The sequence below is a fragment of the Bos javanicus genome, chromosome 2 (genome assembly GCF_032452875.1).
Source record: "Bos javanicus breed banteng chromosome 2, ARS-OSU_banteng_1.0, whole genome shotgun sequence".
Lineage (NCBI taxonomy): Eukaryota > Metazoa > Chordata > Mammalia > Artiodactyla > Bovidae > Bos > Bos javanicus.
Genome location: NC_083869.1, coordinates 133,351,073 through 133,378,554, shown reverse-complemented (window position 1 = coordinate 133,378,554; position 27,482 = coordinate 133,351,073). Strand labels below are relative to the sequence as shown.

At 59.8% G+C, this 27,482-nt stretch overlaps 2 protein-coding genes across 6 annotated transcripts; one reads left to right on the top strand and one right to left on the bottom strand.

Moving 5' to 3' along the window:
• Window positions 1-1,204: 1,204 nt before the first annotated feature.
• Window positions 1,205-7,715, bottom strand: LOC133234424 (aflatoxin B1 aldehyde reductase member 4). The gene is made up of 7 exons (XM_061394935.1): window positions 7,244-7,715; window positions 4,611-4,798; window positions 4,338-4,442; window positions 3,393-3,489; window positions 3,076-3,175; window positions 2,377-2,506; window positions 1,205-1,589 (listed from the first exon to the last, which is right to left on the bottom strand). Exons 1-7 carry the CDS (start codon window positions 7,698-7,700, stop codon window positions 1,428-1,430), a joined length of 1,239 nt encoding a protein of 412 aa, XP_061250919.1. The 5' UTR covers window positions 7,701-7,715; the 3' UTR covers window positions 1,205-1,427.
• Window positions 7,716-7,744: 29 nt separating this feature from the next.
• SLC66A1 (solute carrier family 66 member 1) lies at window positions 7,745-25,540 on the top strand. 5 transcript variants are annotated; one of them, XM_061394964.1, is made up of 9 exons: window positions 7,745-7,838; window positions 8,677-8,736; window positions 13,318-13,532; window positions 20,492-20,621; window positions 21,261-21,348; window positions 21,920-22,062; window positions 22,213-22,305; window positions 22,884-23,069; window positions 24,571-25,540. In XM_061394964.1, the coding sequence occupies exons 3-9, from the start codon at window positions 13,369-13,371 to the stop codon at window positions 24,640-24,642; spliced, it is 876 nt and encodes a 291-aa protein (XP_061250948.1). In that variant the 5' UTR covers window positions 7,745-7,838; window positions 8,677-8,736; window positions 13,318-13,368; the 3' UTR covers window positions 24,643-25,540. The 5 variants fall into 5 exon arrangements, with proteins under 5 accessions (XP_061250948.1, XP_061250930.1, XP_061250957.1 ...); XM_061394946.1 differs by having other exon boundaries at window positions 22,213-22,509; XM_061394973.1 differs by lacking the exon at window positions 21,920-22,062.
• The last annotated feature ends 1,942 nt before the right edge of the window (window positions 25,541-27,482 follow it).

Here is a 27,482-nt window from a genome sequence, read left to right as displayed (position 1 = left end):
CCCCCCTCCCACCTCCCTCCCCATCCCATCCCTCAGGGTCGTCCCAGTGCACCGGCCCTGAGCACCCTGTCTCATGCATCAAACCTGGACTGGCGATCTATTTCACATATGGTAATATCCATGTTTCAGTGCTATTCTCTCAGATCACCCCACCCTCGCCTTCTCCCAGAGTCCAAAAGACTGCTCTTTACCTCTGTGTCTCTTTTGCTGTCTCACATACAGGGTCATCGTTACCATCTTTCTAAATTCTGTATGTATGCATTAGTATATGGTATTGGTGCTTTTCTTTCTGATTTACTTCGCTCTGTAGAATAGGCTCCAGTTTCATCCAGCTCATTAGAACTGATTCAAATGCGTCCTTTTTAAGTGCCGGGAGTTGGCGCTGCGCGCGGGCCCTCTCTAGGTGTGGAGAGGGGTGACTCCTCTTGTTGCAGAGCACGGCTCTAGGGTACAAGGGTAACACATGGGCTTACTTGCCCCACAGCTTGTGGAATCTTCCTGACCAGGGCTTGAACCCATGTCCCCTGCCAGATGGATTCTTAACCCCTGGGCCTCCAGGGAAGTCCAACAAAGAGTCTTTGACTGGTGGGTTCGTCTGAATTTCCTAGTTGAGCCCCTTTCACCACCTGCTGCTGCTTGGCCCACGACCCACCCCTCGCCCAGGGTGTGATTTTTCTGCCCTGGGCATGTTCAGACAGCAGCCACCAGGCCTGGGATTGCGTTTCTTCTCCAGTCTTGGGTACTTCCTACGCGGAATAGGGACTTGCTGAGGGAAGTGGGGTTCCTGACTGCCAATGCCACTCCCGTCAAGAAGGAGACCCAGCAGCAGAGTGGAGAATCTGAGGGTGAGCAGAAGGCGGGAGCAAAGGAGAGTCGCTGATGAGGCGACTGTGCGTTAAAATGCCCCGCAGCATCCTGGGGGTTTTTATCCTTCTTGGAAGGTTTTTGTCCAAATTACTCCCTTTCTGAGTATTCAGTGAGATAATTCAGAGAGAAAATCCACCGCAGGGTGGACGGCCCTCTTTCCCTCTGTCACGTGGGCACGTGAGGGCCGCCTGCAGCCACCCCCGCCGCCTCTGCCCCGTGGTGGCTCCAGCTCGCGGGTCCACCCCTCAGGCAGGAAGGCCCAGGCAGGGAGGGGACAAGTCTCAACAGCTGAGGAGAGAAGCCTGCGGGGTCTGCTCATGACTGGGCTACAGGCAGGTCTAGTGTTGGCTTTATTCAGACGGGAAATGCCCAAGGGCCTCAGCCCAAGGCGTTACGCATCGTGAAGGCAACTGGGAGTGAGGCAGGGGTCTAGAAAAATAACCGTGGATCCAGACGATGGAGAAAGACCACGCGAAATCAGCTTAAGGCAGAGACCGGCCAGGGAGAGAGCAGAAGAGGCGACAGAAAAGAAACCTTCGGCGCCTGATCCGGGTAGGAGCCTAGCGGAAGTAGCTGGGACAATCGTGGGCGACCAGGCGCCAGGCCTGGTCAAAGGCCTGCACGACGGCCGGCTCCAGGGCCCCTTCCTCAGTGGCCGCCAAGTTCTCTTCCAGCTGCTCCAGGCTGGACATGCCCAGGATGACCGCGTCCCCGTGGGCGCCCTGCAAGGGGAGACGGCCAGACGTCACACACGGATGCCCCACAGAGACCCCGTCACACACCCCCGCCCAGCCCCGCCCCTGCCAAGGCCTGGGCTTGGGCATACTCTTTACACCCTACACAGATGTACAAAGCACTCACGGTGCCTTCAAGGACCCTAACTGTGTGACCCCGAACCTGCCTTCTTCTGTCCTGCTGCCGCAACGTGCACCCTCATTCAGACCTCAGTTTAGAGTCCAGTTCTGACATCAGCAGTAAACTCGGTTTAGCTTTTTAGCCCCCAAGACTCAGATCTCAGTTTTCACTGTGCTTATGGGAATGAGAAATTACACAAGGCACCTAACTCCCATTTACTGAAAACCTGCTGTATACATGCCAGGGACTATGCAACTGTGTACAGCTGCAGCTGAAGAAAAGTGTTAGCCAGGAAGACAGGGGACACCAAAGACAGGGAACCCCCACACCCCAAGAGGAGCAGGACCAGCGGGATGTAGATCAAGTCCGTGACTATAACTTTCTCTCCCGTTCACAGCTGTTTGCTCATTGGTAAAACTGGAACAATCCCACTTCATCAGGCCTAAGCAATAGTTCAATCCATGCTTGTAAAGCCCTCACGACAGGGCCTGGTTCTTCGGCAGCTACCCAGAAGAACAGGAAGGCTGCCTGAGAACTGGACCAGAGAGAGATTTCAGAGGGAAAAACGACTTAGAAATCATGCTGGCTCCTCAAAGAGAGCAGGGGCAGGGCGTCCAGGGATGGTGGGGACGGGGAGGGGCGGGGACAGGTTACCTGGAGCTGGGAATGGTGGTACATCCACCGGAGGGCGGCTGAGGTCATGCTGGGGGCGCTGGTGCCATACGCAGCCTGAAGGGCCTTCTCCACCAGGGCGATGCCCTTGAAGTGGTGCTCCTTCCAGTAGCTGGACAGGAGGGGATGGTAGCACGGGGTCAGGACCACAGGGTCACACAGGGGGCCACTGCCTAAGAGTCCACCCAGGGAGCCCCTGTAGCACGGAGGGGCCAGGGTCCCCTCAAGCAGGGGGTCTCCTGCTTTTTTGGGCAACAGAACCACCCAGGATGCTGGCTCCCTCACCAGAGACTTCAAGGATGTCTCTACTCTTAAGAATGCAAACCTGCCCTTACTTTACCTGGAGTAACAGGAAGCCAGGACAGGGGCACAGCCCGGCCCCAGGCCTCCTGTTCCTCCACCCGGAGCCCTGTCTTTCCCCCTTGGCAGGTGATCAGCACTTCTTAGGCATGAGTTACGATTTGGAAGGTTGGCCATAAGGCCCAGGGGTCGGCATTCTTCACGGAGGTCCCAAGAAAACAAAACGAAGCCTTACAGAGGGTTTCCTAATTCCTCCAGGAATCAAGAGAGCTAGGTCCAGGCAGCAAGGGAAGGCCTTGAAAGGAAAGCAGCCCCAGGGACTCCCCATTTTCAGACTATGGGGACCCTCCGGCCCCGCCCGTCCTGACGCCCCCAGCTCACCGATTCCTGTAGACCTCTGCCCAGCTGTTCCCAAAGAAGCGGCCCAAGGGCTGTTTCCCGTCCTTGTCCTCATACTGGTACCTGCCGGTCAGCAGGCCTCCTGCGGGAAGGCTGCAGTCAGACCCCCAGGCACTGCCCCCAGAGCCCGCTGGGCCGGAAGTGGGGGTGATGGTGGGGGAACCAGGACGGGCAGAGGTCCTGGCAAAGCCCTCCCCTTCCCAGGTCTGGGGCCAGGCTTCTCCCGGGTCAGGAAGGGGCAGAAACGGGGTCAGGAAGGCCCTCCCGCCCAGGGGAGCCTGTGCCCGCACAGCCCGTACCAGCCAGAGGGTTGTAGGCGTAGAACCGCAGTCCGAAGTGCCGGAGGCAGGGCAGGAGCTCCGTCTCCACCTGCCGGGTGGTGGCGTTGTACATGCCCTGCGGGCAGAAGGGCCAGCTGAGCGGGGGCCTGGCCGGGGAGCCCCAGCCTGCTCTCAAAGTCTTCGGTCAAGACCCCCAGGACTCCACATGGTTTCCAAAGTCACTGCTGGTGGACGGGGAGATGGTGCTGGGCCCCAGGAAGGGACGGCGGCCTGGCTCTGCCATCCCACACACATCTGCAGGCACCAACCGTGGGCTGGACCCTGAGCTCTCAAACACACGTGGATCTGGTGAGCTCTCTGCTTCAAGAGATGTCAGAGTCGAGTTAAAAACAAAGCGGAGTGGACTCTTCTGATGGTTCAGTGGTTAAGAATCCACCTTGCAATGCAAGAGACCCGAGTCTGATCCCTGGTCGGGCAACTAAGCCTGAGAGCCGCAACTAGAGAGTCCGTGGGACACAATGCAAGATCCGTATGAGGCAGCTAAGATCCGAGGCAGCCAAACAAACAAACAAAAAAGACAGAACAGATGATCACATAGAGGCGGCTTCTGTGATCACGGCGGATTCTCAGAAATGCTCGCTCAATGCATAAAGGTGGGCTCTGGAGACTGGAGGACCCACTGGGCTGTCGGGAAAGGCCTCCAGAGGAAGAGGTATCTAAGTGACGCCCGGGCACTCCTGCCAGGGGGAAGGGGGAGGCGAGTTCGGGCTGACCGCAGAGCCAGAAGCAGGCAGGAAGCGGGGCCAGGGCCTGAGGGCGGGCGCCCATGGCCAGCCAGATGGCCCCCGGGGGTCGTCTACAGGCTGGGAGCAGGGGAGTGGCTGCTCTGGAGAGGGCAGGGGGCACAAGAGGACCTGGGGTCGCAGGTGCCCTGGAGACGGGCCTCTGCGGACCGGGCCTCACCTGGTACACGGTGGGCAGGATCCAGCCATTGCTCCTGCACAGGGTACAGATCTCGGCCACCTCCCAGGCGGCATAGTTGGACAGGCCGAGCTCCACGAACTTGCCCTGCGGGGGAGAGGCCACGGTCAGACTCCCCCACAGCCCAGAACGCCAGTCCTGGGGATTGGGACCCTGGGCGTGGGGTCCGTCCCCTGCTCTGCTCCGGGACAGCCCCAGAGCCTCTGCTCTCTGGGCACCGACAGGCCAGGGTGGGGAGTCAGGGGCTGCCCTCACCTCCTGGTGCAGCTGGTGGCAGGCGCGCAGCGTCTCCTCCACGGGGGTGCCATGGTCTGGCGCATGCAGATAAAAGAGGTCGACCCGGGGGCACTGCAGCCGCTGGAGGGACGTCTCCAGCTGGGACCGGAGGCTGTCAGGCTTCAGTGACTTCCCCTCCCAGGGATTGGCTTTGGTTGCAATTTTTGCTTTGCAGGAAGAATGTCCTGGTTAATGTAACCACTTACTAGCCACATGACCCTGGAGAAATTACTTAAATTCTCTGAGTTTCAATTCTCTAATCTACAACATGAGGGTGATAACAATGGATCTGTCCTCGTAAGGACAGCATGAGGATTAAATAAGGTCTCATGTGAGCTCCTGACGTTCACTGCCACCATTAGTCACAACTGCTGGCTGGTGAGCCTGGGGCAGAGCCCAAGTGTGCAGAGATGAACGAATCACACTCCCATCTCTGCCCTCAAGGCGCTCACAGGCTAGAAGCTGATGTTAAACAGGAAAGCACAGTAGAGGCCAGAGCAGACCTGCGTGTCCAACTGAGGAATTCCAGGGAGAGCTTCCTGACCCCCGAAGTTGAGTCTCTAAAGAGTCCCAGCCACCAAGGAAGGGTGGGAAGCACGTTTCAGAGGGTGGGAACTGGGGCAAAGGCAAGAAAGCACAGTCGGTTGAATACTGAGTTATAAGAGCGTGAGCCCCAGGCAGGGAGCGCCGGGACGTGAGACAAGAGAAGGGGGCCAGACCCAATTCCAAAGGGTTTTCTCAATTCCCATCCATCGTTCAAAGGTTCCCTGACTGAACTAGTCAGCTGCGTTCACTCTGGCCATACAGACAGACACGCCTGGAGATGGAACAAGTATACAAGCTGCGACAAGAATTCGGGAAAGAGATGCAGCTGTGGAACATGGCCCCTGGCAGTGCATTTGAGAGAGAGGTGGAAGGTGAGATGAGCAGAGGCAGTGGCGGCGGCCTCTCCCTTCTAGACTCCTGGAGGCACGCACCCCACCCCCACTGTAGAGGCACCCCCACCCCCAGCAGAACAAGGGAGTGCTCTGTCACGCAAGCAGCTTGGAAGTGCTGTGAAGGATGCCTTCCCTCTGGGGCGTCTCTGGTGGTCCAGTGGGTAGGACTCTGTGCCTCCACTGCAGGGGGCACGGGTTTTGATCCCTGGTTGGGAACTACCCAGGCCTCAGCCTCACAACGCAGCAAACAACGAAAATGAAAAGAATGCCAGCTCTCTGGATTCTGTCCTTTCCACACTTGGCAAAGGCAACTCGGTGGTTCAGAGGGGAGGACCAAGTCCCTCAGCTCCCAGTCCAGATTTTCTCCATCCTCACATCTGTCACTCCCCCTGCTGCATTCTTGGTGTGAACTTTGCCTGGGTCCAACGTGAGGACTTGGACTCAGTGAGCACCTGGCCTCAAAGAAGGAAGCGGGGAAGGGCCGGAGGGAGAAAAAACAGTTCAAGAACCAGATTTTCATTAGCCAAGAGAGGCAGCCAGGTGAGCTACAGCGTGGGTCTGAGATGCTCATTCCCAGTTCCTGCAGATCCACCAAGCTGTGAATCTAAGGAGAACCCAGAGGGCACCACCCACAAGGGCTGGGAAGGAACAGCCTCAGGATGAAACAGGAGGCACGTCCAATGGCATTAGGCCAATGAGGGACCATCCGTCCACACACACATCACTCAAGCCACACTTGCCTCCAGGCCACTCTTCCACACACCAGGCCTGGCACAGCTATGCCCTCCACCTCTTACGCCCCTTTCTCTCATTCTCTGCCCAGCAAACTACAACTGGTCCTCGATGGTCCAGCTCCAGGGCATTCTGAGCCTTTCCGAGGTCCTCCTCCTGGGCCCCTCATGCCTTCCTCCCTTAAAAGCGCTTCCTCTTCTAGGCTCCTCTGCCATCATTTGCTTCCGTCTTCCCCACTAGATGACGAGCTCCCTGGAGGCGGGTTATACCTCCATAAGAAGCTGGCACGGGGCTACAGAAATGGACAGAAAGCCCTTACCCCCTCTCACACCTCCCCACTCTTCAGCCCACCACCCCTGCTCTGCCAGCCTCGCCAGGAGCAATGCTGGAGCTCACAGTGGGAGAGCCAGGGGTACTGCCAAATGAACGAAGTCTAGGTCCTGATGAAAAGAAAAGGGAAGAGAAAAGGGAGCTCGAGCGGGCGCACCGGCAGTGAAGGCAATGAGGAGAGGGGCGTAGGCAGAGCGCCTGGGGACCGGTTATGCGCCACTGGCAGGGTAGGAGGCGGGTTAGGGCACAGCGCTGGAGACCAGTGCCGCAGAGACGAGCACCAAGAAAGCAACAGAGATAGGAAGGCAAGGACTAGACTAGGCTCGGGTAAGGCTCGGGGGCTACCGAGTTGCAACCCCAGAAGAGCGGAGGGGAAGGTGGTCTGGATAAAGCGCTTTCTGCTATCCGGACTGGATGCGCGCGGAGCTCGAAGAGCGAGCGGGGGATCCACAAAGCTGTGGGACGGCGAGGGGAGGTCGGCGCCCCGGGAGCGGACGGGGGTGCCGGCCCTGGCCGCTGCGGGGGTATGGCTGGGTCGGGTGGGCGTCCTGCGCAAAGGTCCGCGCGGCACGCGGCTGGGTGAGGACAGGCGGTCGGGGCACCGGGCGTTACCTGTGCAGCCGCTGCCGCCCAGCCCGAGCCCCAGGCCGCCCAGGATGCTCTCGGACCGGCCGTCGCTGTACATGAAGGCCGTGTCCAGCTCAGCGTGGCCGCGCTCCAGGAAGGCGCGCACGGCCGCGGCGCTGGCGGGCGAGTCCATGCGGCGCCCCATCTCCATGGTGCCCAGCACGGTAGCGGGCCGGGCCGGGGAGCCAGAGGCGGCCCGCGGGGACCGGGACATGGCGTTGGCGGCGGCGGCGGTGCGCGCACCGGGCTGCTGGGGGCTACGAGAACAGCGGGCAGCGGCGCGGCCCACCGCGCGAGTCAAGGTCCTCAGCATCAGGCCGGCGCCTGCGCGCTGGGGCGCCTGCGGCCCCGCCCACCCGCCGCTGGGGCGGGGCCCGGCGTCACCCCGCCCCATCCGCACGCCCGGCTCGCTGGTCACGCCTCCAGGGACCGCCCCCGCCATGAGCGCCGCTCGGGAGGCGGAGCCACGCAGCTCCGGGGCGGGGCGGGGCGAGGCGGAACGGGGCGGGGCCTCCGATCAGCTGACCCAGACAGAAGCCGGAGGACCGAGAAGCCGGGCGGTGCGGACGATCTAGACGCGGTAAGCCGAATTTGAGGCTGGGGCTGCGAGGGGCCAGGGAAGGAACCCCGGGCCTTCGCTGCCACATCTTTCCAACACCTTCCTCCAGCTCTGGGACGGCCCTGGGGGCTGCTGCCCCCACCTTGGGGCGCGAGATCCTCGAGCCAGGCTTTCTGGACTGGAATTGGGATCCAATTCCCCACCCTCTCCCCCATCAGAAGCGACCATCACGACCTCTCCGGCCAGCCTTGCACAGAGTTAGGGTCTGGGTCCGTTGTTTATCTCCCGATCCCGGCCGACTGGCCCCTTCTGTTCTGACGGCTTTGTTTTTCCCCGAGGGCGGGCCAGGGGAGAGGGCCTTGTGGCGAACGAGCGCTGATCCCAGCGGCTTCCCTATGATTATCTTCGCTAAACAGGCGGCCCCGTGCTGGGCTGAGTCACTCGAAGGGAATTGTGACCGAGGACCTGGAAGGCTGGAATGGGTGGTAGCCCCTAGCCGGGACGCTCCTCCGCTCAGATGCGCCCCAAGTCTGCAGGGAGCCTAGATTGCTCCCTGTTACCCCATCCCTAGGACAGGTTTCCAAAGTGCCTACATGGGCAGTCTGCCTTCGGAAGGATGAGGACTAGCGTGGTCTTGTCTATTCAGCGCTTGCTGAAGCCTGCTGTTTGCCAGGGACTCTGGGGGTGGGGGGGTGGGGAGGGGAATGCTTCAGCCAGAAGGGAATAACACCATCCCTCCATATTCTGCTGAGTGCTTAATCTGTGCCAGGCACCATTCTGATCGCTCTGCCTGGATTATTTCATGTAACTCTGCAGCTAGCCTCCCAGGTGGATACTTACATCATTCCCCGTTTTACAGGTTGGAACTCTGAGGCCCAGTCGCTTGCCCAGGGATTCTACTCTAGCGGTCCTCAGGCAGGTCAGTTCCAGAGAGCTTTCTTCTCAACCTGTTAGCTGACGATTAGGTCTCTCTTCCTTCGTTTCTCTCCCTCCTCCCTTCTTTCCTTCCTTTCTCTCTGCCCCCACCTCCCTCTCTGACTGTCTCTTGCTGTTTTTTGAACCTTTACTGTGCAGCTGTTGTGTCTAGGTTCTAAGAATAAGTTTCCCAACTAGGATGACAGAGAGGAGTGAGCTTAAAAGCGGCGGTCCCTGAGGACTCTGATGAGCATTTTTCTGGCGTGTGGAGGAGGGCAGAGGAAGAGATGACAGGTGCTGTCCAGCGACTCCTGTGAGGCCCCTCTGTACTGAGAGGACAGTTTAGAACTGGTCTTGAAGTGAAGTCGCTCAGTCGTGTCCAACTCTTTGCGACCCCATGGACTGTAGCCTACTACGCTCCTCTGTCCATGGGATTTTCCAGGCAAGAGTACTGGAGTGGGTTGCCATTTCCTTCTCCAGAGGATCTTCCTGACCCAGGGATCGAACCCAGGTCTCCCGCACTGTAGGCAGACTCTTTACTGAGCCACCAGGGACGTCCCAGAACTGGTCTTAGTGTCTTTTTATTATGCCCTTCAGGATGAGGGAGAAGCCTGGGGGAGCAGACAGCCTAGACATAAGTCTGGAGACCTGGGATGAGCCTCTGAAGGCCCAGAGGGAGGGACAGGAGATGGGGAGGGGCATCTGGAGTGCCCTGGAGCTCTGTCTCAAGGCATTTGAACTTATCTGGTAGATAAAGGCAGCTTCAGTGGCCAGCAGCTCAGATTGGGATCTGGAAGAGTTGCTTGGCTGTTGCAGGGGATGCCTTTTCCAGGGCCGCCGTTCTTCAGGTGTGATCGTGTACACAGAATCCGAGGGCTCGGACTCTGCTGGGGAAGCTTCTTACATCCCTGCTCCCCAGCCCAGCCTCACGGATCCTGAAGTTCAAACATGCGGCCTTCATGCTCACAGGCACCCCTGATCGGCTATGCTTCAATAACATTAAAAGCACCACCAACATCGATAAGGCACCCCTGAAGTACAGCTTCTAAAAAAAAAAAAAAAATCCTATTGTGGTCCTCATCACACCTACAGACCTGGGCAACTTTTGTGTCAACCCTGGACGTCCATTCACTCGGTGCTGTTGGCCAGAAGGTAGGCCCAGGCTGGCTTCCTACTTGGATCAGAACCTGTGAGTGACAGGCGCTATGCACAGCGGCCCTCAGGGGAAAGCACCTTCTGTTCGGGGCTCAGGTGTGTCTCAAAGGTGTGTGTCCTGAGCCTCGAGCTGCACACGGCCCCGTGCATGGACAGGGGACCACCCACCCAGGGCCCTGGGCCCTGTGAGCCCAAGTACATCCCTCAAGACACCCCCCACCCTCACCAGGCATGTGTCCACCTTTTTTTTAAAAAAATAATTTTATTGTATTTTTGGCTGTGCTGGGTCTTCACTGTTAGGCCATTGGGGGCCACTCTCTAGTTCGGTGCTCGAGCTTCTCACTGCAGTGGCCCCTCTTTTTCAGTTTATTGTCTGTCTTATTTAGCTCTGGCTGGTCTGGGTCTTCACTGCTGCGCAGAGGCTGTCTCTCATTGCAACAAACCAAACTCAGGCTCAGTAGTTGTGCACGGCTTAGTCTGCGGCATGCGGGCTCTTCCCGGCCCAGGGATCGAACCCGTGTCTCCCGCATTGGTAGGTGGATTCTTTACCACTGAGCTCCCAGGGAAGCCCTCCGCCTTCTTTCTTTCTAGGAGTGGATAGCCAATCCCTTTTCCAGCGGAATTTCCCGACTCCGGAATTGAACCCTGGTCTCCTGCATTGCAGGCAGATTCTTTACCAACGGAGCCATCAGGGAGGCCCCTCTTTCTTCACTCACCTGGTGAAAAGACGGGGTGAGAGTGGCCTCGGGGTGCCTGAGAGGCTAGTCTCTCATTTTCTGTCGGTCCTGTGGCATCAGGCCCTGGGCCAAGAGCTTTGTGTGTGTGTTATCGGTGCAGCAACTCCAAAGCGTGAGCATCGTTTTCCTCATTTTATACCCAGACTCAGACGGTTACTTGCGCAAGGCCACTCAGCCTTATCTTTAAAATGAGGACAGTGTTCCCCTTGCAGAGGAGTTAATGAGGATGGCGGTGTCCTACCCTGATGACCTGCGGTGGTGTGTGGGTTCTACTGTACAAGAAGAGGGTGGAGGAGGCGATCCAGGGGCAGGGTGGTTGGGGAGCAAAAGGACTGATTTTGAGGTGCCTTTGGTGCTGCCCTTCCTACCTGGACTGGGTGTCAACCTGGGTGGCCTTGCAGGCACTGGTGGCTGGATGTAAGATAGACGGCTCCAACCTCAGCTGTGTTGAAGCTCAAGGTGGGCCACTGAGGCACGGGACGAGGCTTTCAGCCCCCCTTGCGGGGCCCCAGGGGGACTGTGGTGAGAACCAGCCGGGCAGTGACCTGCAGTGCCCTTACCCCCAGCTCCAGGGCCCCCTGGCAAGTCACGTTAGCGCTGAGAGCCTGGAGCCTCTCGAGAAAAGCAGCGAACTTGCTTCCTTTCCCTGCCTGCTGCTCCCTGATCGCCGCGGCCTCAGCAGTTCCAGGGTCCAGCAGGGTATCTCGGCCCATTCGGGCTGCTGTAGCAAAGGACCATGGTCTGAGTGGCTTAGAAACAAATGTTGATTTCTTATGGTTCTGGAGCCTGGGAAGTCCGAGGTCAGCATGCTGGGAGAGTCAGTGTCTGGTGAGGACCCACTTCCTAGTTCACTGATGGCTGTCTTCTCGCTGGGTCCTCGGCTGGCAGAAGGGGCAAGGGAGCTCCCTGGGGTCTTTTTTTCTTTTTTTTAAATAAGAGCACTAATCCCATTCATAAGGGCTCTGTCTTCACGACCTAAATACTCCCCAAAGGCTGCATCTCAAAACACCATCGTACTGCAGGGTAGGTTTCAACACACGAACTTGGGGGCAGGAAGGACGTAGGATTGAGTCTGTAGCCTTGTCTACAGATGTCGTTTTATGAGGATCTTGGGCCTTCTGACACCAACAGAAACTGAAAGTGACTAGAGAAGGCCTCATCCTCGGTGAGGAAGCCCCTCTGAGTGCAGTGAGAAAAGGGGAAGCCTGCCTTTGGCTGCAGGAGACCCTGGGGAGCCCTGGCAGACCGCACGAGGGTGCTGCTGTGCCCAGGGACAGAAGTGTGGTGCCGCAAGTCGCTCTCCTGGGTCCTCATGGACGTACCAGTAGCCCCGGCTTCACAGAGTTGTGTGTGTGTGTGTATACTCAGTTGCATATGACTCTTTGTGACCCTTTGGGCTGTAGTCCGCCAGGCTCCTCTCTCCGTGAGATTTTTCAGAGAAGAATACTGGAGTGGGTTGCCATTTCCTCCCCCAGGGAATCTTCCCGACCCAGGGATTGAACCCGTGTCTCCTGTGTCTCCTGCATTGGCAGGCGGGTTCTTGACCCGCTGAGCCACGAGGGAAGTTGGTGTGCAGCAAACTGCGGAAAAGCTTACATGGTGCTGAGCGCAGAGCTGGCGAACTGCTCAGCGACCAGGGGTTGATCCTGCCCAGCAGAGACGCTCCGGCAGCCCCACCTCCTCTCCCTCCCCTGGGACTGTCACTTAAGCAGTGACTGCTCTGGGACAGAAACCTGGAGGGGACTTCCCTACCCGGCCCTGCAGCCCGCCAGCTCCTGGCATTGGTGGCGGTGAAAACAGGGAAGTGGCTCCCGGCTCCTTGCCAGCAGATTCCCCCCACACGCGGGCTGCTGGGAGAATGTGGCTTGGGAGCGCCACACTTGAGTTCCAGCCACCTGTGTGACCTGGACCCACCTGGCCCTTCTTTGCTGCTTGCCTCAGCTGACCAGTATAAGGCGGACAACTATACTCTTTCTTTTTCTTTTTGGTCCACCATGTGGCTCGTGGGATAGTTCCCCAACCAGGGATTAAACCCTGGCCCCAGCAGTGACAGCACCAAGTCCTAAACCACTGGATCAACAGGGAAGTCCCAGGACAGTCGTACTTTTTAATTTTTCTGGCCACGTGGCTTGTGGAACTTCCCTGACCAGGGATCAAACCCGGGCCCCCTGCACTGGAAGCATGGAGGCTTAGCCCCTGGGACCCTGGGGAAGTCCCTAGCCGTACCTTAAACGAGAGGCTGTGTCTAGAGCACCTGGTCTCAGCAGACCCTCGCAGCACGATTTACAAGAAGGAAAGGCTGGAAACTATGGAAACGTTCAAGAGCTAGAACACAGGCGGCGTTGTCTGAGGGCTCCATCCTCCCGCTAGATCTATGAACTCGCTGAACCCTCACGAGTATATGGGGTGGGGGAGGCATTGTCATCACCCCATCCTGCAGATGGGGAGACTGAGGCGCGGCCAGGCGGAGCGGCTTGCCCGAAGTCGTGGCGTTCACGGGCAGAGCGGGGACTCGCACGCACCTGTCTGACTGCAGAGCCAGTGTGTGGCCACTTTGATGTCTGTCCTGACTGTGTCCTGGGGTTCAGGGGCTCCGTCAGGGCCAGGCAGGAAGCCTGGGGTGGGCTTAGAGTGGCAGGACCACAGCGAGGACCGGACCTCCTGAGGCTGAAGGTCCCTCTCTTCTCCCACAGAGCCATCTCCTGCCTCAGCACAAGGCTCCCTCCCCTCGTCCCTCCGAAGCCATGGTCTGGGTGAAGCTGGGTTCCTCCAACTTCTCCAGCTGCCCCAACGGCTCCAGCCAGTGGATATGGGACGTCCTCGGCGAGTGCGCCCAGGACGGCTGGGACAAGGCCAGTGTGGGCCTGGGCTTGCTGTCCATCCTCTGCTTTGCGGCATCCACCTTCCCGTGAGTAGCGCTGGGGCTGGGTGGCATGGGGTGGGCAGGGGGCTGCCCCGAGGAGGGGCTGCCTGGCTGGCCCTGGGCCTCTCCAGACTCACACCATGTGTGCCCCCCCAGCCCCCCTCACTGACTTCCAGCCCCCCCGGAGGGCCTCACAGCAAGCCCCTCTCTAGGCCTCACCCAGAGCTCAGCCATGCTGACATGCAGATGATAATCATACCACCTGTTCACTGAGTTCCCCCCGTACCCAGCTCTTTTCTAAGAACCTGACATATCTTCACCCTATTTAATCCTCATAAGCTGAAGCTCCGATACTTTGGCCACCTAATGTGATGAGCCCACTCATTGGATGAGTCTTCCCTAATGCTGGGAAAGATTGAAGGCAGGAGGAGAAGGGGACAACAGAGGATGAGATGGTTGGATGGCATCACCAACTCTATAGACACGAGTTTGAGTGAGCTCCGGGAGTTGGTGATGGACAGGGAGGCCTGGCGTGCTGCAGTCCATGGGGTCGCAGAGAGTTGGACACGACTGAGCGACTGAACAACAGTCTCCATAACCACCCTGTGAAATACGTACAGTTCCTTTCCGATCTTTACTGGAAACCCAGAGAGGTTAAGTAACTGGCTCTGAGTTGCACAGCCAGTCAGAGAGGAGGCAGAGGAGTGGAGGGCTGGGGCGCATCAGTTCGGCCTCTGTCCTGAGACCGTCTGGGGAAGGGCACGCCGCGATTACAAAACAGCGTGGCCACTGCTGTGGTTGGGGAACACCAAGCCGGCGGGACCGGTAAGTCCGCTCACTGCCCTGGGCCTCAGTTTTCTCATTTGTAAAATGAGAATACTGTTCCCTACCTCACAGGGTTGCTATGAGCATGGCCTTTACACACTGTGCGAGGGAGTAAGGGGGCAGGGGGGCAGGGAGAGGTGAGGCCAGAAAGGTCATCAAGGGCCCTGCAGTGTAAGAGCATTCTCCACCTTCAGGACGTTTTATGCTCTTTCTCCTCTGGCAGAAAGAGAAGCGGTTTAACTGAGAGATCATTCGTGCACTGTAGAGTTCACCCGCTTACGTGTATCTGTTCACGGTTTTAGTATCTGCAGAGCTGCGTCACCATCACCGCAGCCAGTTTTAGAACATTTTCACCACCCTGCAGAGAAACCCGGAAAGAAACGAGCCGCTCCTCGTTTCCCTCTAAAGCTCCCGGCCCAGCCGCCGGTCCACATCTGTCTGTAGATGCACCTGCTCTGGACGCTTCGCGTGAGGCGCTCGTACCGCGGTGTGGCCTTCTGTGACCGGCCTCTCTCGCTCAGCGCACCTTCAGGGTTTCTCCACGTTGTACGTAGCGAGTGTCAGCACTTCATCCTTTTTAACAAATATTTATTTTTATTTTTTTAATTTGTTTGATTGGCTGTGTTGGGTCTTGGTTGTGATGCGTGAGCTTAGCTGCCCGACCAGGGGTCAGACCTGCATCCCCTGCATCGCAAAGCGGATCCTTAACCCCTGAACCACCAGGGAAGCCCCAGCACTTCATTCTGTTTCTCGTCTGAACAGTAGTGTGTTGTACGTCTATACATTTTGTTCGTTCATTCGTCCGTTGATAGACACGTGGGTGATTTCTGGCTCTGGCCAGTATGATTAAGGCCGCTCTGCAGGTTCACGTATGGGTTCTTGTGGGGACATGTGTGTCTACTTCTCTTGGGTGTATGCCTACGAGTATATGGGTGTACTGGGTCGCTTGGTGAGTGTGTTCCATCTGTGAAATGCTTTTTGATTTGTTTTCGGCTGTGCTGGGTCTTGGCCGCTGCGTGCAGGCTTTCTCTAGTTGTCATGATCGGGGCTGCTCTCTAGTCCAGGTGCGTGGACGTCTCATCGCAGGGCTTCTCTTGTTAGAGTGTGCGGGCCTAATCACCCCACGGCACGAGGGATCTTCCTGGCCCAGGGACGAAACCTGCATCTCCTGCATTGGCAGGTGGGTTCTTAACTCCTGGATCACCAGGGAAGTCCTGTCTAATCTTCTGAGGAACTGCCAGACTGTGTTTCCAAAGTGCTCGCACCATTATACGTTCCCGCCCGCAGCATATGAAGGTTCCAGTTCCTCTGAATCTCCATCGACACTTGTTATTGTCTGTCTTTTTGATTATCGTCATCCTAGGGGGTGTGAAGTGGTATCTCACTGTAGTTCTGATTTGTGTTTGCCTGATGGCTGGTGATGTTAAGTAGCTGTCCATGTACTTACTGACCACCTTCTGTTGTCTTTGGAAAAAGGTCTATTCAGATTCTTTGCCCACTTTTCGGTTGGATTATTTGTCTTTTTGTGGTTGAGTTTTAAGAGTTCTTTATATATTCTAGGTATACCTTGCAAAGATTTTCTCCTGTTCTGTGGGTTGCCTTTTCACTTTCTTGATGGTATCACATGAAGTGCAGAATTTCAAAAATTTGATGATGTCCAGTTTGTCTGGTTTTCCTTTCATTGCTCATACTTTTGAGGTGTATGTGTGTGCTGTTGCTTCAGTGCTGTCTGACTCTGTGCGACCCCATGGACTGCAGCCCACCAGGCTCCTCTGCCCATGGGCATTCTCCAGGCAAGAACACTGGAGTGGATTGCTAGGCCCTCCTCCAGGGGATCTTCCCCACCCAGGACTGGACCCACATCTCTTCTGTTTCCTGCGCTCAGGCGGATTCTCATCCACTAGCACCACGGTGCTTTTGGTCTAGTTTCTAAAAAATGATGGCCTAATCCTGGTAAAAAAGATTCACCCTTATCTTTTCTTCTAAGAGTTTTATATAGATTTCTCGAAGTCTGACACCAAGTCCGATGTGTGTCTTTTCCCCACACAATCAAGCAGTCAGCTCTTACGCTGTCTACACCTGAAGACAGCTTCAGATCCCACAGGTTAAGGACCAGTCCTCCAAGTCCCAGAAGAGTGCTCTCTCCTCCCCACTTCAGAGGCCAGTCCAGGCTGTCCCTGCGCTCGGACCTCCCGCTGTGGATCGGGGGTTCCCCCACCCCTCCTCAGGTTCGATTAGTTTGCTAGAGCGGCTCACGGAACTCAGCGAAGTGCTCTTTATAGAGGCTTTATTACGGTCGTTGGTCATGAGTGACTGGGCTCACTCTGCAGCCTTTCCCCCTCTGGAGGTGGTGAAGGGGGCAGGGCAGCCCCCGCCCCCAGCCTGAAAGACGGTCCTAACCGTCTGATCACACAGTTGGTCCTTATCCTCAGGCGACCTAAAGGCTTTCCAAAAGTCACCTCGTTAACGCTACAGAAGACACCTCTCTCTCTTTCTCTGTCTCTCAACCCTTAGGACATTCCAGGGGTATTAGTAGCTTTGTAGGGAGCAGGGAAGAAAACCAAATATATATCTTTCTTGTTATAAATCACGGTATCACAAATCAGCTCTTGACGTAGAGCTTTGGTTCAGCTTGAGCTGGATTTTGTATGCGGTGTGAGGCAGGGGTCCAACCTCATTCCTCTGCACGAGGCGCCCCGTTGTCCCAGCTTCAGGTGTTAAAACGACTACCGGCACCCTATGTCCCGCATGCTGCTGGGAGCCTGACGTGTTTCTGACTCTCCTTGTCCCAGCTGCCACTCCACATGTGCTGGAACCGACCCCATCCTTGCCTCTGCAGAGCTCCCGTTAGAGGAAGAGGGTGAGAGGGCCGGGGAGAGCCTGGAGGCAGAGAGGCTGCCTTGGAGGCTGTGCCAGGTGTCGGCAAGCGGTGGGGTCAGGGCGGCTGGCTCGGTGGCCCTGAGGAGGCAAGCTGGCCGGAGCTGGGTGACCGCTGGAGGGAAGAGTGGGGCTTCCTGTCCTGGGGTGAGGGCGTCCCCAAAGCCACGAGGAGCGGGCTAAGGCATCTCCTTTCCAGCAGGGCTTGATGCCAGCCCTGTGCCTGGCTGTTTAACCAGGGACGGGGCATCAGAGGCCTGGGAGAAGCCCCAGGTAAGGATGGAAAGGCAGCCACCTGCCTGCTTCTCCTTACGGCTCAGCCTTTTGTGAGAGTGACGGAATGGCTGTCCCTGAGACATATGGAGACTCTTCAAGTCACTGTGTCCTGGGAGGGACTTTACTCGGGTCCGTGTCAAACTTATGGGCCTCCTCAGGGCCAGGCCTGTGCTGGACACGGTCCCGTCCCTCAGCAGGCTTGAGTCCGGCAGGAGGTGGCCGGCACCGGCAGCGCTCTCATCTGAGAAGGGCCTGAGGAGGAACTGAAGTTTCCTGAAGGATGCAGAGGAGGGCTGGCGGGCCGTCTGCCGAGGCGAAGTTTGGAGAAGGAGAGTGCAGAGGCGGGGGGCCTGCGGGCCTGGGGGCCGGTCAGGATGTGCTCGGGAGGGCGGGAGTCCTTGCCGAAGACAGTCGGAGGCTCTGAAAGAGTTTGGCAAGATGGGGGTTTCAGAAGATCCTCGAGGGTTTCCCTGGCGGTCTGGTGGTTAAGATCCGTCTTCCAGCACAGGAAGCCTGGGTTCGACCCCTGGTCAGGGAACTAAGATCCCACAGGCCGCACAGTGTGACCAAGAAAATAAATAAAAATGAGAGAGAAAGAAAAGAAAGGTCCTTGAGGGGGAGGCTGGAACTGCGGGGCACGGACTCGCAGAGGTGCCTGGTGGGGCGCTCGGCAAGAGACGCGGGGGAGGCCCAGGGCCGGCCCAGCTGTCCTGCCTTCTGTCTCCAGCGATTGGGATGAGGTCCTGTTTAGGTGGTCCCTTTTACTAATTTAAATACATGCAGACGACTAAAGAGAAACGTAAGCGGCAGGTGGCCCTTCTGGAATGACTCAGAGCAGGGCTGGAGCCCGGGATCTGGGGTATGAATCCTGGTTCCTGGACTTTCCACCCCCAGAGAGGCCCATCTGCGACAGGGACTTGACTCCTTGGCATCTGTAGTGAGACAGAGCCGCAGCCTCGCCCCTTCTCTGCTGCCCTTGATGATAACAGGCGAGGTCTGGCCCATCTTATCATCCATCTCCCTGCAGATAGGGCAGCGGCCACAGCCATCCTTCCTTCACGCCACCCCCCACCCCAGACCCCTTCATAGAAGAGAGAACCCCGGGTCTCTGGGACACAAAGCTTCGGGACCCTCTGAGCCCTGGTCCCAGTGAGAGCCTGCTCTGGGGGGAATCTGTACCCCACCTTGACTGTAGCAGGGTGCACGTCCCAGAGAGCTGGGCTGGAAGGGATTCCCCGGTGAGAAGCCCGGAAGGGCGAAGACAGGCCCATGAGGATGCCACCCAAGGCGGGGTCGGTCCCCCATCAACCCTGTGCGGTGCCCCCCAGCCCTGGTCTCCCACATTTACCCCCCACGCGGTGTCACAGCTCTGAGCACACGTCTCCCTCCTCCCCCGCGACTCCCTCCTCCCCCCCACCCCCATCTCCCTCCTCGCCCCCCTCCACCCACGTCTCCCTCCTCCCCCACGTCTCCCTCCTCCTCCCCGACTCCCTCCTCCCCCACAACCCCCTCCTCCCCCCCGACCCCCTCCTCCCCCACGACCCCTCCTCCTCCCTGACTCCTTCCTCCCCCACTACCCCCTCCTCCCCCACGACCCCCTCCTCCTCCCCAGCTCCCTCCTCCCCCCGACTCCCTCCTCCTCCCCAGCTCCCTCCTCCCCCCACTCCCTCCTCCCCCATGACTCCCTCCTCCTCCCTGACTCCCTCCTCCCCCACGACTCCCTCCTCCTCCCCAGCTCCCTCCTCCCCCCGACTCCCTCCTCCTCCCCAGCTCCCTCCTCCCCCCACTCCCTCCTCCCCCATGACTCCCTCCTCCTCCCTGACTCCCTCCTCCCCCACGACTCCCTCCTCCTCCCCAGCTCCCTCCTCCCCCTGACTCCCTCCTCCTCCCCAGCTCCCTCCTCCCCCCGACTCCCTCCTCCTCCCCAGCTCCCTCCTCCCCCCGACTCCCTCCTCCCCCACGACTCCCTCCTCCTCCCTGACTCCCTCCTCCCCCACGACTCCCTCCTCCTCCCCAGCTCCCTCCTCCCCCCGACTCCCTCCTCCTCCCCAGCTCCCTCCTCCCCCCCGACTCCCTCCTCCTCCCTGACTCCCTCCTCCCCCACGACTCCCTCCTCCTCCCCAGCTCCCTCCTCCCCCCGACTCCCTCCTCCTCCCCAGCTCCCTCCTCCCCCCGACTCCCTCCTCCCCCACGACTCCCTCCTCCTCCCTGACTCCCTCCTCCCCCACGACTCCCTCCTCCTCCCCAGCTCCCTCCTCCCCCCGACTCCCTCCTCCCCCACGACTCCCTCCTCCTCCCTGACTCCCTCCTCCCCCACAACTCCCTCCTCCCCCACGACTCCCTCCTCCTCCCTGACTCCCTCCTCCTCCCTGACTCCCTCCTCCTCCCCAGCTCCCTCCTCCCCCACGACCCCCTCCTCCTCCCCAGCTCCTCCTCCCCCGACTCCTCCTCCCCACGACTCCCTCCTCCTCCTGACTCCTCCTCCCCGACCCCCTCCTCCCCACGACTCCCTCCTCCTCCCTGACTCCTCCTCCTCCCTGACTCCCTCCTCCTCTCCAGCTCCCTCCTCCCCCACGACCCCTCCTCCTCCCTGACTCCTTCCTCCCCCACGACTCCCTCCTCCCCCACGACCCCCTCCTCCCCCCCGACTCCATCCTCCTCCCTGACTCCCTCCTCCCCCACGACTCCCTCCTCCTCCCCAGCTCCCTCCTCCCCCGACTCCCTCCTCCTCCCCAGCTCCCTCCTCCCCCGACTCCCTCCTCCCCCACGACTCCCTCCTCCTCCCTGACTCCCTCCTCCCCCCCGACTCCCTCCTCCTCCCCAGCTCCCTCCTCCCCCCCGACTCCCTCCTCCCCCACGACTCCCTGCTCCTCCCCCATGACTCCCTCCTCCTCCCTGACTCCCTCCTCCCCGCGACTCCCCCCTCCTCCCCCCGACTCCCCCCTCCTCCCCATGACCCCCTCCTCCCCCACGACCCCCTCCTCCTCGTCTACCTCCTCCACCCACGTCTCCCTCCTCCCCCACAGCCAGTACATCAAGGCCTGCAAGACGGGCAACATGGACCAGGCCCTGTCCCTGTGGTTCCTCCTGGGCTGGATCGGCGGAGACTCCTGCAATCTCATTGGCTCCTTCCTCGCTGACCAGCTGCCCCTGCAGGTGGGCTGGTCCCCCGGCAGGGTGGGCTGCCAGGGACAGCCATGGCAGAGGCATCCTTCCATCTAGTGAGGGCCCCCCTCTGCCTGCTGCCTGACATGACAACAGGCTGGTCACTGCCCTCTGGTGGGCCTCGTTTTCCCATCTACAAAATGGGCACATCAAACCAGAGAATGGCTGGGGTCTTTGACCTCTGAGATGCTAACATCCTGATGAAGCTTTCAGGGCCTGGGGCCCTGGAAGAGGAAGCTTTTCCCATGGGAAGCCTGGCTATCACCCTCTGTGACTGGGTGGAGCTGAGACTCAAGATCAGGAACCTCTTGTCTTCCCAAAGGGGACTGTGAGTAACTGCTCCAGGTCAGGCTGGACTGTAGCCTCCACTTCCCATTTGTGCTGCCCGGTCATCCCTGCCAGTGTTCCCTCCCTCTGCCCGGCTGGGCACCTGCCAGGCCCTCCCCTACCTGATGTATAGCTCTGCCAGGTTAGGAATTGCGACCCCCTCTGTTCTGGACCTGCAAACGGAAGTCCCGAGCAGTGAAGCTCAGGCTCACCCGGCCGGCATGAGGCCGAGCTGCCCGGTGCTGGCGTGTGGTCCCCGAGCCTGGGACTGCCGCCAGCGCCCTGGCCCACCCCCTCTTGCAGACCTACACGGCCGTGTACTACGTCCTGGCCGACTTGCTGATGCTCTCGCTGTACTTCTATTACAAGTTTAAGAAGCGCCCCTCTCCGTGTGAGTACGGGGGGCCCCGGGTGTCGGGGGCCTGGGGGAGGCCTGGGAGGCTGGGAGGAGGCAGTGTCCCGTTGCTGGTGACACAGCGAACCCCAGGAAGGCTTCCCCTGGCCTTATCTGACCACCGCGGCCTGATCCCCTGATGAACCAAGGGCAGTGAGCACGCCCGGGCAGGAACACGGGCGTCCCCGTCGTGCGCACAGCCTCCTTCAGCGAGCGCAGTGTCGGCTGCTCTTCTGCACCCGGCCCACAGCCCGTCGCTGCCCTGAAGTGTTCCCCAGGGTCAGATCCCCGGCTTTACAGGAAACGACCCAGGCCCGTGGGGCGGGGCTTCATGAGCATGTCCATACTCTGTAACCCTCTTCCTGCCCCCATCGCCCTCACCGAGTCACCTTACAACCCTAGGAGAAGGGTAGTTTCGTCATACCCATTCTGCGGATGAGGGATGAAAGCTCAGAGAAGTTAGGTCCCTTGCCCAAGGTCTCACAGCCACTGAGGGGTAAGGCCAGGACTCAGCCCCATCTGCCCGCGCTCAGACCCCTCACCTCAGCGTCCCCCTGCTCACGTCCAGGGTCTGCCCCCATCAACTCTCTGCTCTTGTTCATCCTGGGCGTGGCGTGCACCACCCCGCTGCTGAGAGCCGCTGGCTCAGTGGCTGCCCCGAGGGAGGCCTTCCAGGGGCGCACACTCTTGTCTGTGGGACCGAGCAATAAGGTGAGACGCGCGCGTGAGAGGGCGGAGTGGGGTTGGGGGGCCCACGCGTGGCCATGTGGTCGGGGGGCTCGCTCCCCAGAAGGGAGCTTGGGGCCCTCGCCCTTCACCCTTGGCCTCTGCGGGGCACCGAGCAGCCTCCCCCGCCCTCAGCCCTTCACGAGAAAGGAGATCATTGGCTTTGTCATCGGCTCCGTGTCCAGCGCGCTGTACCTGTTCTCCCGGCTGCCTCAGATCCGCACCAACGTGAGCTGTGGGCAGGGTGGCAGGGCCGTGGGCAGGGCCGGCTGGCAGCTTGGTCCCTGGGTGAAGGACGAGCACGGGGGTGCGGGGTCTTCATGGAGCAGGTCTGGCCCGCCCTCACCGTTGGCTTGGGTAACTGAATCCGGTTCTCCAAGCCTCAGTGTCTGCCTCTGGAAACGGACACGAGATGCCGGCCTGCTGTCCAGGGTACAGGACCCCTGTGTGCCCCGGGGAGGAAGGGGGTCAGGTGGGAGCGAGAGGTTGAGGCAGAAGAGGAGACGAGGAGCCAGGGCCACGGGGGCTTGCTGAGCTGAGCTGGCAGGGGGCTGGGGAGCGGGCAGCTTGGGGCCGGCAGGGTGGCACAGCCCCAGTCTCCTGCCGACCTGGGCGAGGATGTTGGAACGGGGATGAGGAATCAGGCCCTGGAAGGGACGGTGTGGGCCCCAGGCCTGTGTCGGGCGCTGGTCACACCCTGTGCAGTCGGCTTAGTGTAACAGGGCAGACGGGCACACGGACAGTTGTGGTCCAGAGAGACAGGAACACTGTTGGAGGTCTCTGACCCTCTCCTTTCCCGCCTCCAGTTCCTGCGGAAGTCGACCCAGGGGATCTCGTACTCGCTGTTCGCCTTGGTGATGCTGGGGAACACGCTGTATGGACTGAGCGTGCTGTTCAAAAACCCCGAGGAGGGCCAGAGCGAGGGCAGCTACGTGCTGCACCACCTGCCCTGGCTCGTGGGCAGCCTGGGCGTCCTGCTGCTCGACACCATCGTATCCTTCAGGCTGTGAGGGTGGGTGGGGCGGCTGGGGCTGCAGCACCCTCCCCTGCACACCGTGTCAGCGTCCGTGCATCCATCTATCCATCATCCAGCCGTCCTTCCATCCATCCATGCATCCGTCTGTTCTTCCATCCATCCATCTATCCATTGATCCTTCTGTCCATCCACATATCCCATCCATCCATCCATCTATGCATCCATCCATCATCCACCTGTTCTTCCATCCATCCATCCATCCATCCATCTATCCATTGATCCTTCTATCTATCCACATATCCCATCTATCCATCAATCCATCCATCCATCCATCTGTGCATCCATCCATCCTTCTATCCATCCACATCCCATCTGTCCATCCACCCATCTGTGCATCCATCCGTCCTTCTGTCCATCCACATCCCATCCGTCCATCCATCCGTCTGTGCACCCATCCATCCTTCTGTCCATCCACATCCCATCCATCCATCCTTCTGTCCATCCATGCATCCGTCCACCCATTCAAGAGGCAAACCTCCCATGTGCTGGGCACTCCGTAGGTACCAGATCCAGTCATGAGCAAGAACAGATGGCCCTTGCCTCGGGGAGCTTACAGCTCAGTGGGGAGGCCGACAGGACACATGTAGTCATAAGTAATTCATTGCGGTGCCGAGCACTGTGGAGAAAAACTTAAGTGTGTGTGACCAGGGGGCTGTCCTGGTTTAGCTCAGCAGAGGCCTCCATGAGCGCCATTTGAACTGTGCCCTGAAAGAGAAGAGTCAGGGGCAACGGCAAGGGAGGAATGTTCGTGGCAGCAGTTTACGCACAGGCCCTGGGGAACAGGGCGTAAATCAGCCCCCCAGGCCACACAAAGGAAAGCTGCACCTTCGGAGACACACGAGAATTAGACAGGAAAACTTGAGTTCCAGTCCTGGCTCCCCTGTGTCCTGTGTGATGCGGAGCACTCTGTATGTCCCCATCTCGTCTCATCAGGTCGCGGGGCAGTCCCATGAGCTGAGGCCTCTGGAAGTCCTCGGCAGTGGCCCTCGCACACCGCACATGCTCAGTGAGGGTTTGCAGGCGGGGGGCCGGGCAGGGTGTTACTTTGATCTCCTTCGGGAGGAAGTAAACATGGCCCTTGTTTCAATGTCTGTGGCATTCGGGGTGGGTGCAAAGACAGATGAAGAAAAGCTAAGCTCTAGTGTCCCAGATCCCTGCCCGCTGCCACCGCCACTTGGGGGACCCCCTAGGGTGTTGGAGGAGGGGAGGAAGGCCAGATGTTGGGGCTGGGGTCAGAGGAGGCTGCCTGGGGTAGGAGGACCCCAGCACTGGGCTTGGCAGATGAATGGGGTTTGGCGAGGGGGAAAAACAGGGGCCGGGAGGCCAGGCTGACCCTTCCCAGCCAGCAGCGCACGGGGCAGGGAGAGAGGGCAGAGGGGAGGGGAGCAGCTCTGAACAGGCCCCCCGGGGCGGGGCCAGCCCGTCTCCGCGTGTTGGGCCTTGACGTCGACCCCCAGATCTCCGTGCAGTTCTTCCTGTACCGGCACGCCGCCCCCTCGTCCGAGCGCCAGCCGCTCCTCCCCAGCTGAACGGACGGCCGAGCCCGGGCTGGGGGCGGGGCGGTGCCCGGGGCCTCCCGACGCCCCAGGAAGGGAGAAGTGGGCAGTGATGGCGCTGCTCGCCCCGGTCTAGGCCAGGGAGGCGCCGGGGAGCCCAGAACTGCCAGCCCAGCCGCCCCCCAGTACCCCCAAAGGCTCGTGAGCTGAAGCCCTGGCTGACTGCCTCTTCCAGGAAAACGGCCCCTGGCCCGGTCACCCCCACTTGGGACTTGTCCTCCTTGGGGCCGGAGGCCGCTCTCCCTGGAGCCCGGGGACGGGCTGCAGTGGACACTCACCTCTCAGAGGCCCTGAGCCCCGCGACTCACCTACCTCACTGCCCGTCACCCCCTTGGCACCCCCCACCTCCCAAAAAGGGGCCCAGGCTCACCCAGGCCTGCTCCGTCCACTGCATGTGGCCTAGTAAACGGTACTCCCAGGTGGCCTATGGAGGTCTTCCTTCCCCAGATGCTAGGCTCTGGGGAACAGGGAGGGATGGGAGTCAGGCCCCAGGTGGGCCTGAGGGCTCAGAGTGTGGGAGATCCAGGCCGCAGGGGGCTGTATCTGCTGGCTTGTCCCTGCTCAGCCTCCTGGGCCTCTGGGTTCTTGAACCTGTTTCCTCCGTGATGGCTCCATACCTGGTGGTAAGGACGCAGTGGCAAGAAGAGACCCTCCAACAGGGGGTCCCCGCTCTGCGGCGCTCAGCAAGAAGCAGGACAGTCAAGATTCAGACCTTGGTTCTGCATCTCAGCTTCCCTGTGCCACACTTACCTCATCTGTGCAATGGGACGATAGTACCACCACTTCATGTGTCCTTCTAAGGAGTAAATAAAATGGTGTGGTTATGGAAGTTACCCCAAGTCTGGCGGCAGTAAAAGCTCCATGAAGGTTAGCTTTGGTCATTTTTTTATGACGGAGGATGACAATCAGATTCTCCTGGAAATCGGGGAGACCTTCCTGGAGGAGGTGACACGGCAGAAGGGTGAGCAGGAGATAACCCTGGGGAAGTAAGGGTGTTGCAGGCGGGAAGGGTAGAGAGGAGGGCAGGGCTTAGCTCGGAGCTCTAGCCCCTCTGCCCCAGCCTCGGTGTGTCTCCCAGACCCTGACCTGAGTCCACCTCCTCCTGGCTGCAACCCCACGGGGGCCTGGGGACAAAGCTCCCCTCTGTGCTGGCCCCACACACCGCGCCCTGGCCCGCCCAGGTCCCAGGAACCATCGGGGTGGGAGGTGCCAGGTGAGGGCGAAGGCTGGTAGGGAGGAGGCGGGCCCCGGCGTGAGCCTGTCTCTCAGCATCTTCCTTCTCCAGCCTCAGAGGATGCCCAGCACAGTCTGGTGCCACAAATATTTGCCAAAGGCAGTTCTCCTCTCCACCCTGGCCCACGCTGTGCTGGGCACCTGGGGTGGACCAACTCTGGTCCTCACCCTCAAGGAGGGGAGATGGTTGCCAGGCTTGGAGGGAAGGAATGTGGCCAGAAGATACAAACTGATGGAGGAATGAAGAGGCAATCGGGGAAGGCTTCCTGGAGGAGTGGCCCTGGAGCGGACAAGGGAACAGTGTGTGCAAAGGCCGGGGGTGGGAGTCTGGGTGAGGACGGTGGTGGGGGCTGGGCCGGATGCCCAGGCTCGTGACAGGCCGCTGGATTTGGCGGGGGTGGTGGTGGAGGGGAGAGGAGGAGGGAACTGAGGTCTGGGGAGCCCCTTCTGAGGTTCAGCTGGGCGCTGGGGCTAGGGGGCCCCATCACCTCAGCTCCATCCTGGACGGGCCTGCAGCTGATGTTTGCTGAGCACACGTTGTGTGGGGGGTCAGGCCGTGCCCCCTTGCTCCCCACAACCCCCTCGGAGGGAGGTGCGGCCATCGTGGCCATTTTCCAGATGGGAAAACAGGCTCGGAAGAGCTAAGTCGCGTGCCCGGGGCCTGGGGCCAGAAGCAGTTGCATCCACCTGAGGCCACTCACTGCACACACCGCCCCCCGCGGCCGTCAGAGGCCGTGCCCGTGGGGGCAGCACCACCCTGTTGGGCTCAGGCCCCCTCCCCACTGTCCCGAGCAGCACCTCCCACGCCCACGTGCCAGCTGCCACAGTGCCCTTTGCAGCCAGGGTCTGGCTCCACCCAGGGCCGTGGCCAGGCTGGCGGCCCCCCAGCCAGAGGACCTGGGGGCTCAGCATGAAGCCAGGTGCGGGCCTGGGCTCGAGCTGGGCGGGGAAGAGGCACAAGCTAGCTCAACCCCTGCCCTGGGGGGGTGACACAATCCATTCCTTCTGGGGAACACCCCGTCTGGTGGGGTGATGGCTCTTGCCTGCAGGCACCACCCCGTCTAATGAGAGCTCTGGTTCTTTGCTCATCAGCGAGTGCGATGGTGCAGACACCGGCATGCCCTGTCTGACGGAAGCCATCGTGGTACTGGACTCACAAGGCAGCTCTGCCAGGTGAAGGCTCATCAGCGTGTCCACCCAGGGGACGCCCTGGGTTCCTCCCAAAGTGGGCGGACCAGTCTGACCATCAGTCAGTTCTGCTGCCCAGACTGGGTTGTGCTCACTGGCTGGTGAGGTCCCTGAGGTGAAAGGTCCCGGGTGGACTGCCTGTCTCCCCTGGCTGCATGGCCTTCAGTCCCTGCAGCTAAGAAAAAGCAGAAATCTACAGTCCCCTCTCTTCACCCCTCCTGCTGCACTTGGCTCTCATCGGAGAGGAATGGTGGGACCACAGGGCTCCCTGAAACAGGAGGAGCTGCATGTCCAAGCATCAACCTCATCAGTTAGCGTGAGCCCCATGGCAGGGAGTGGGGAGGAGCTAAAGAGCCACTTGATGAAGGTGAAAGAGGAAAAAGCTGGCTTAC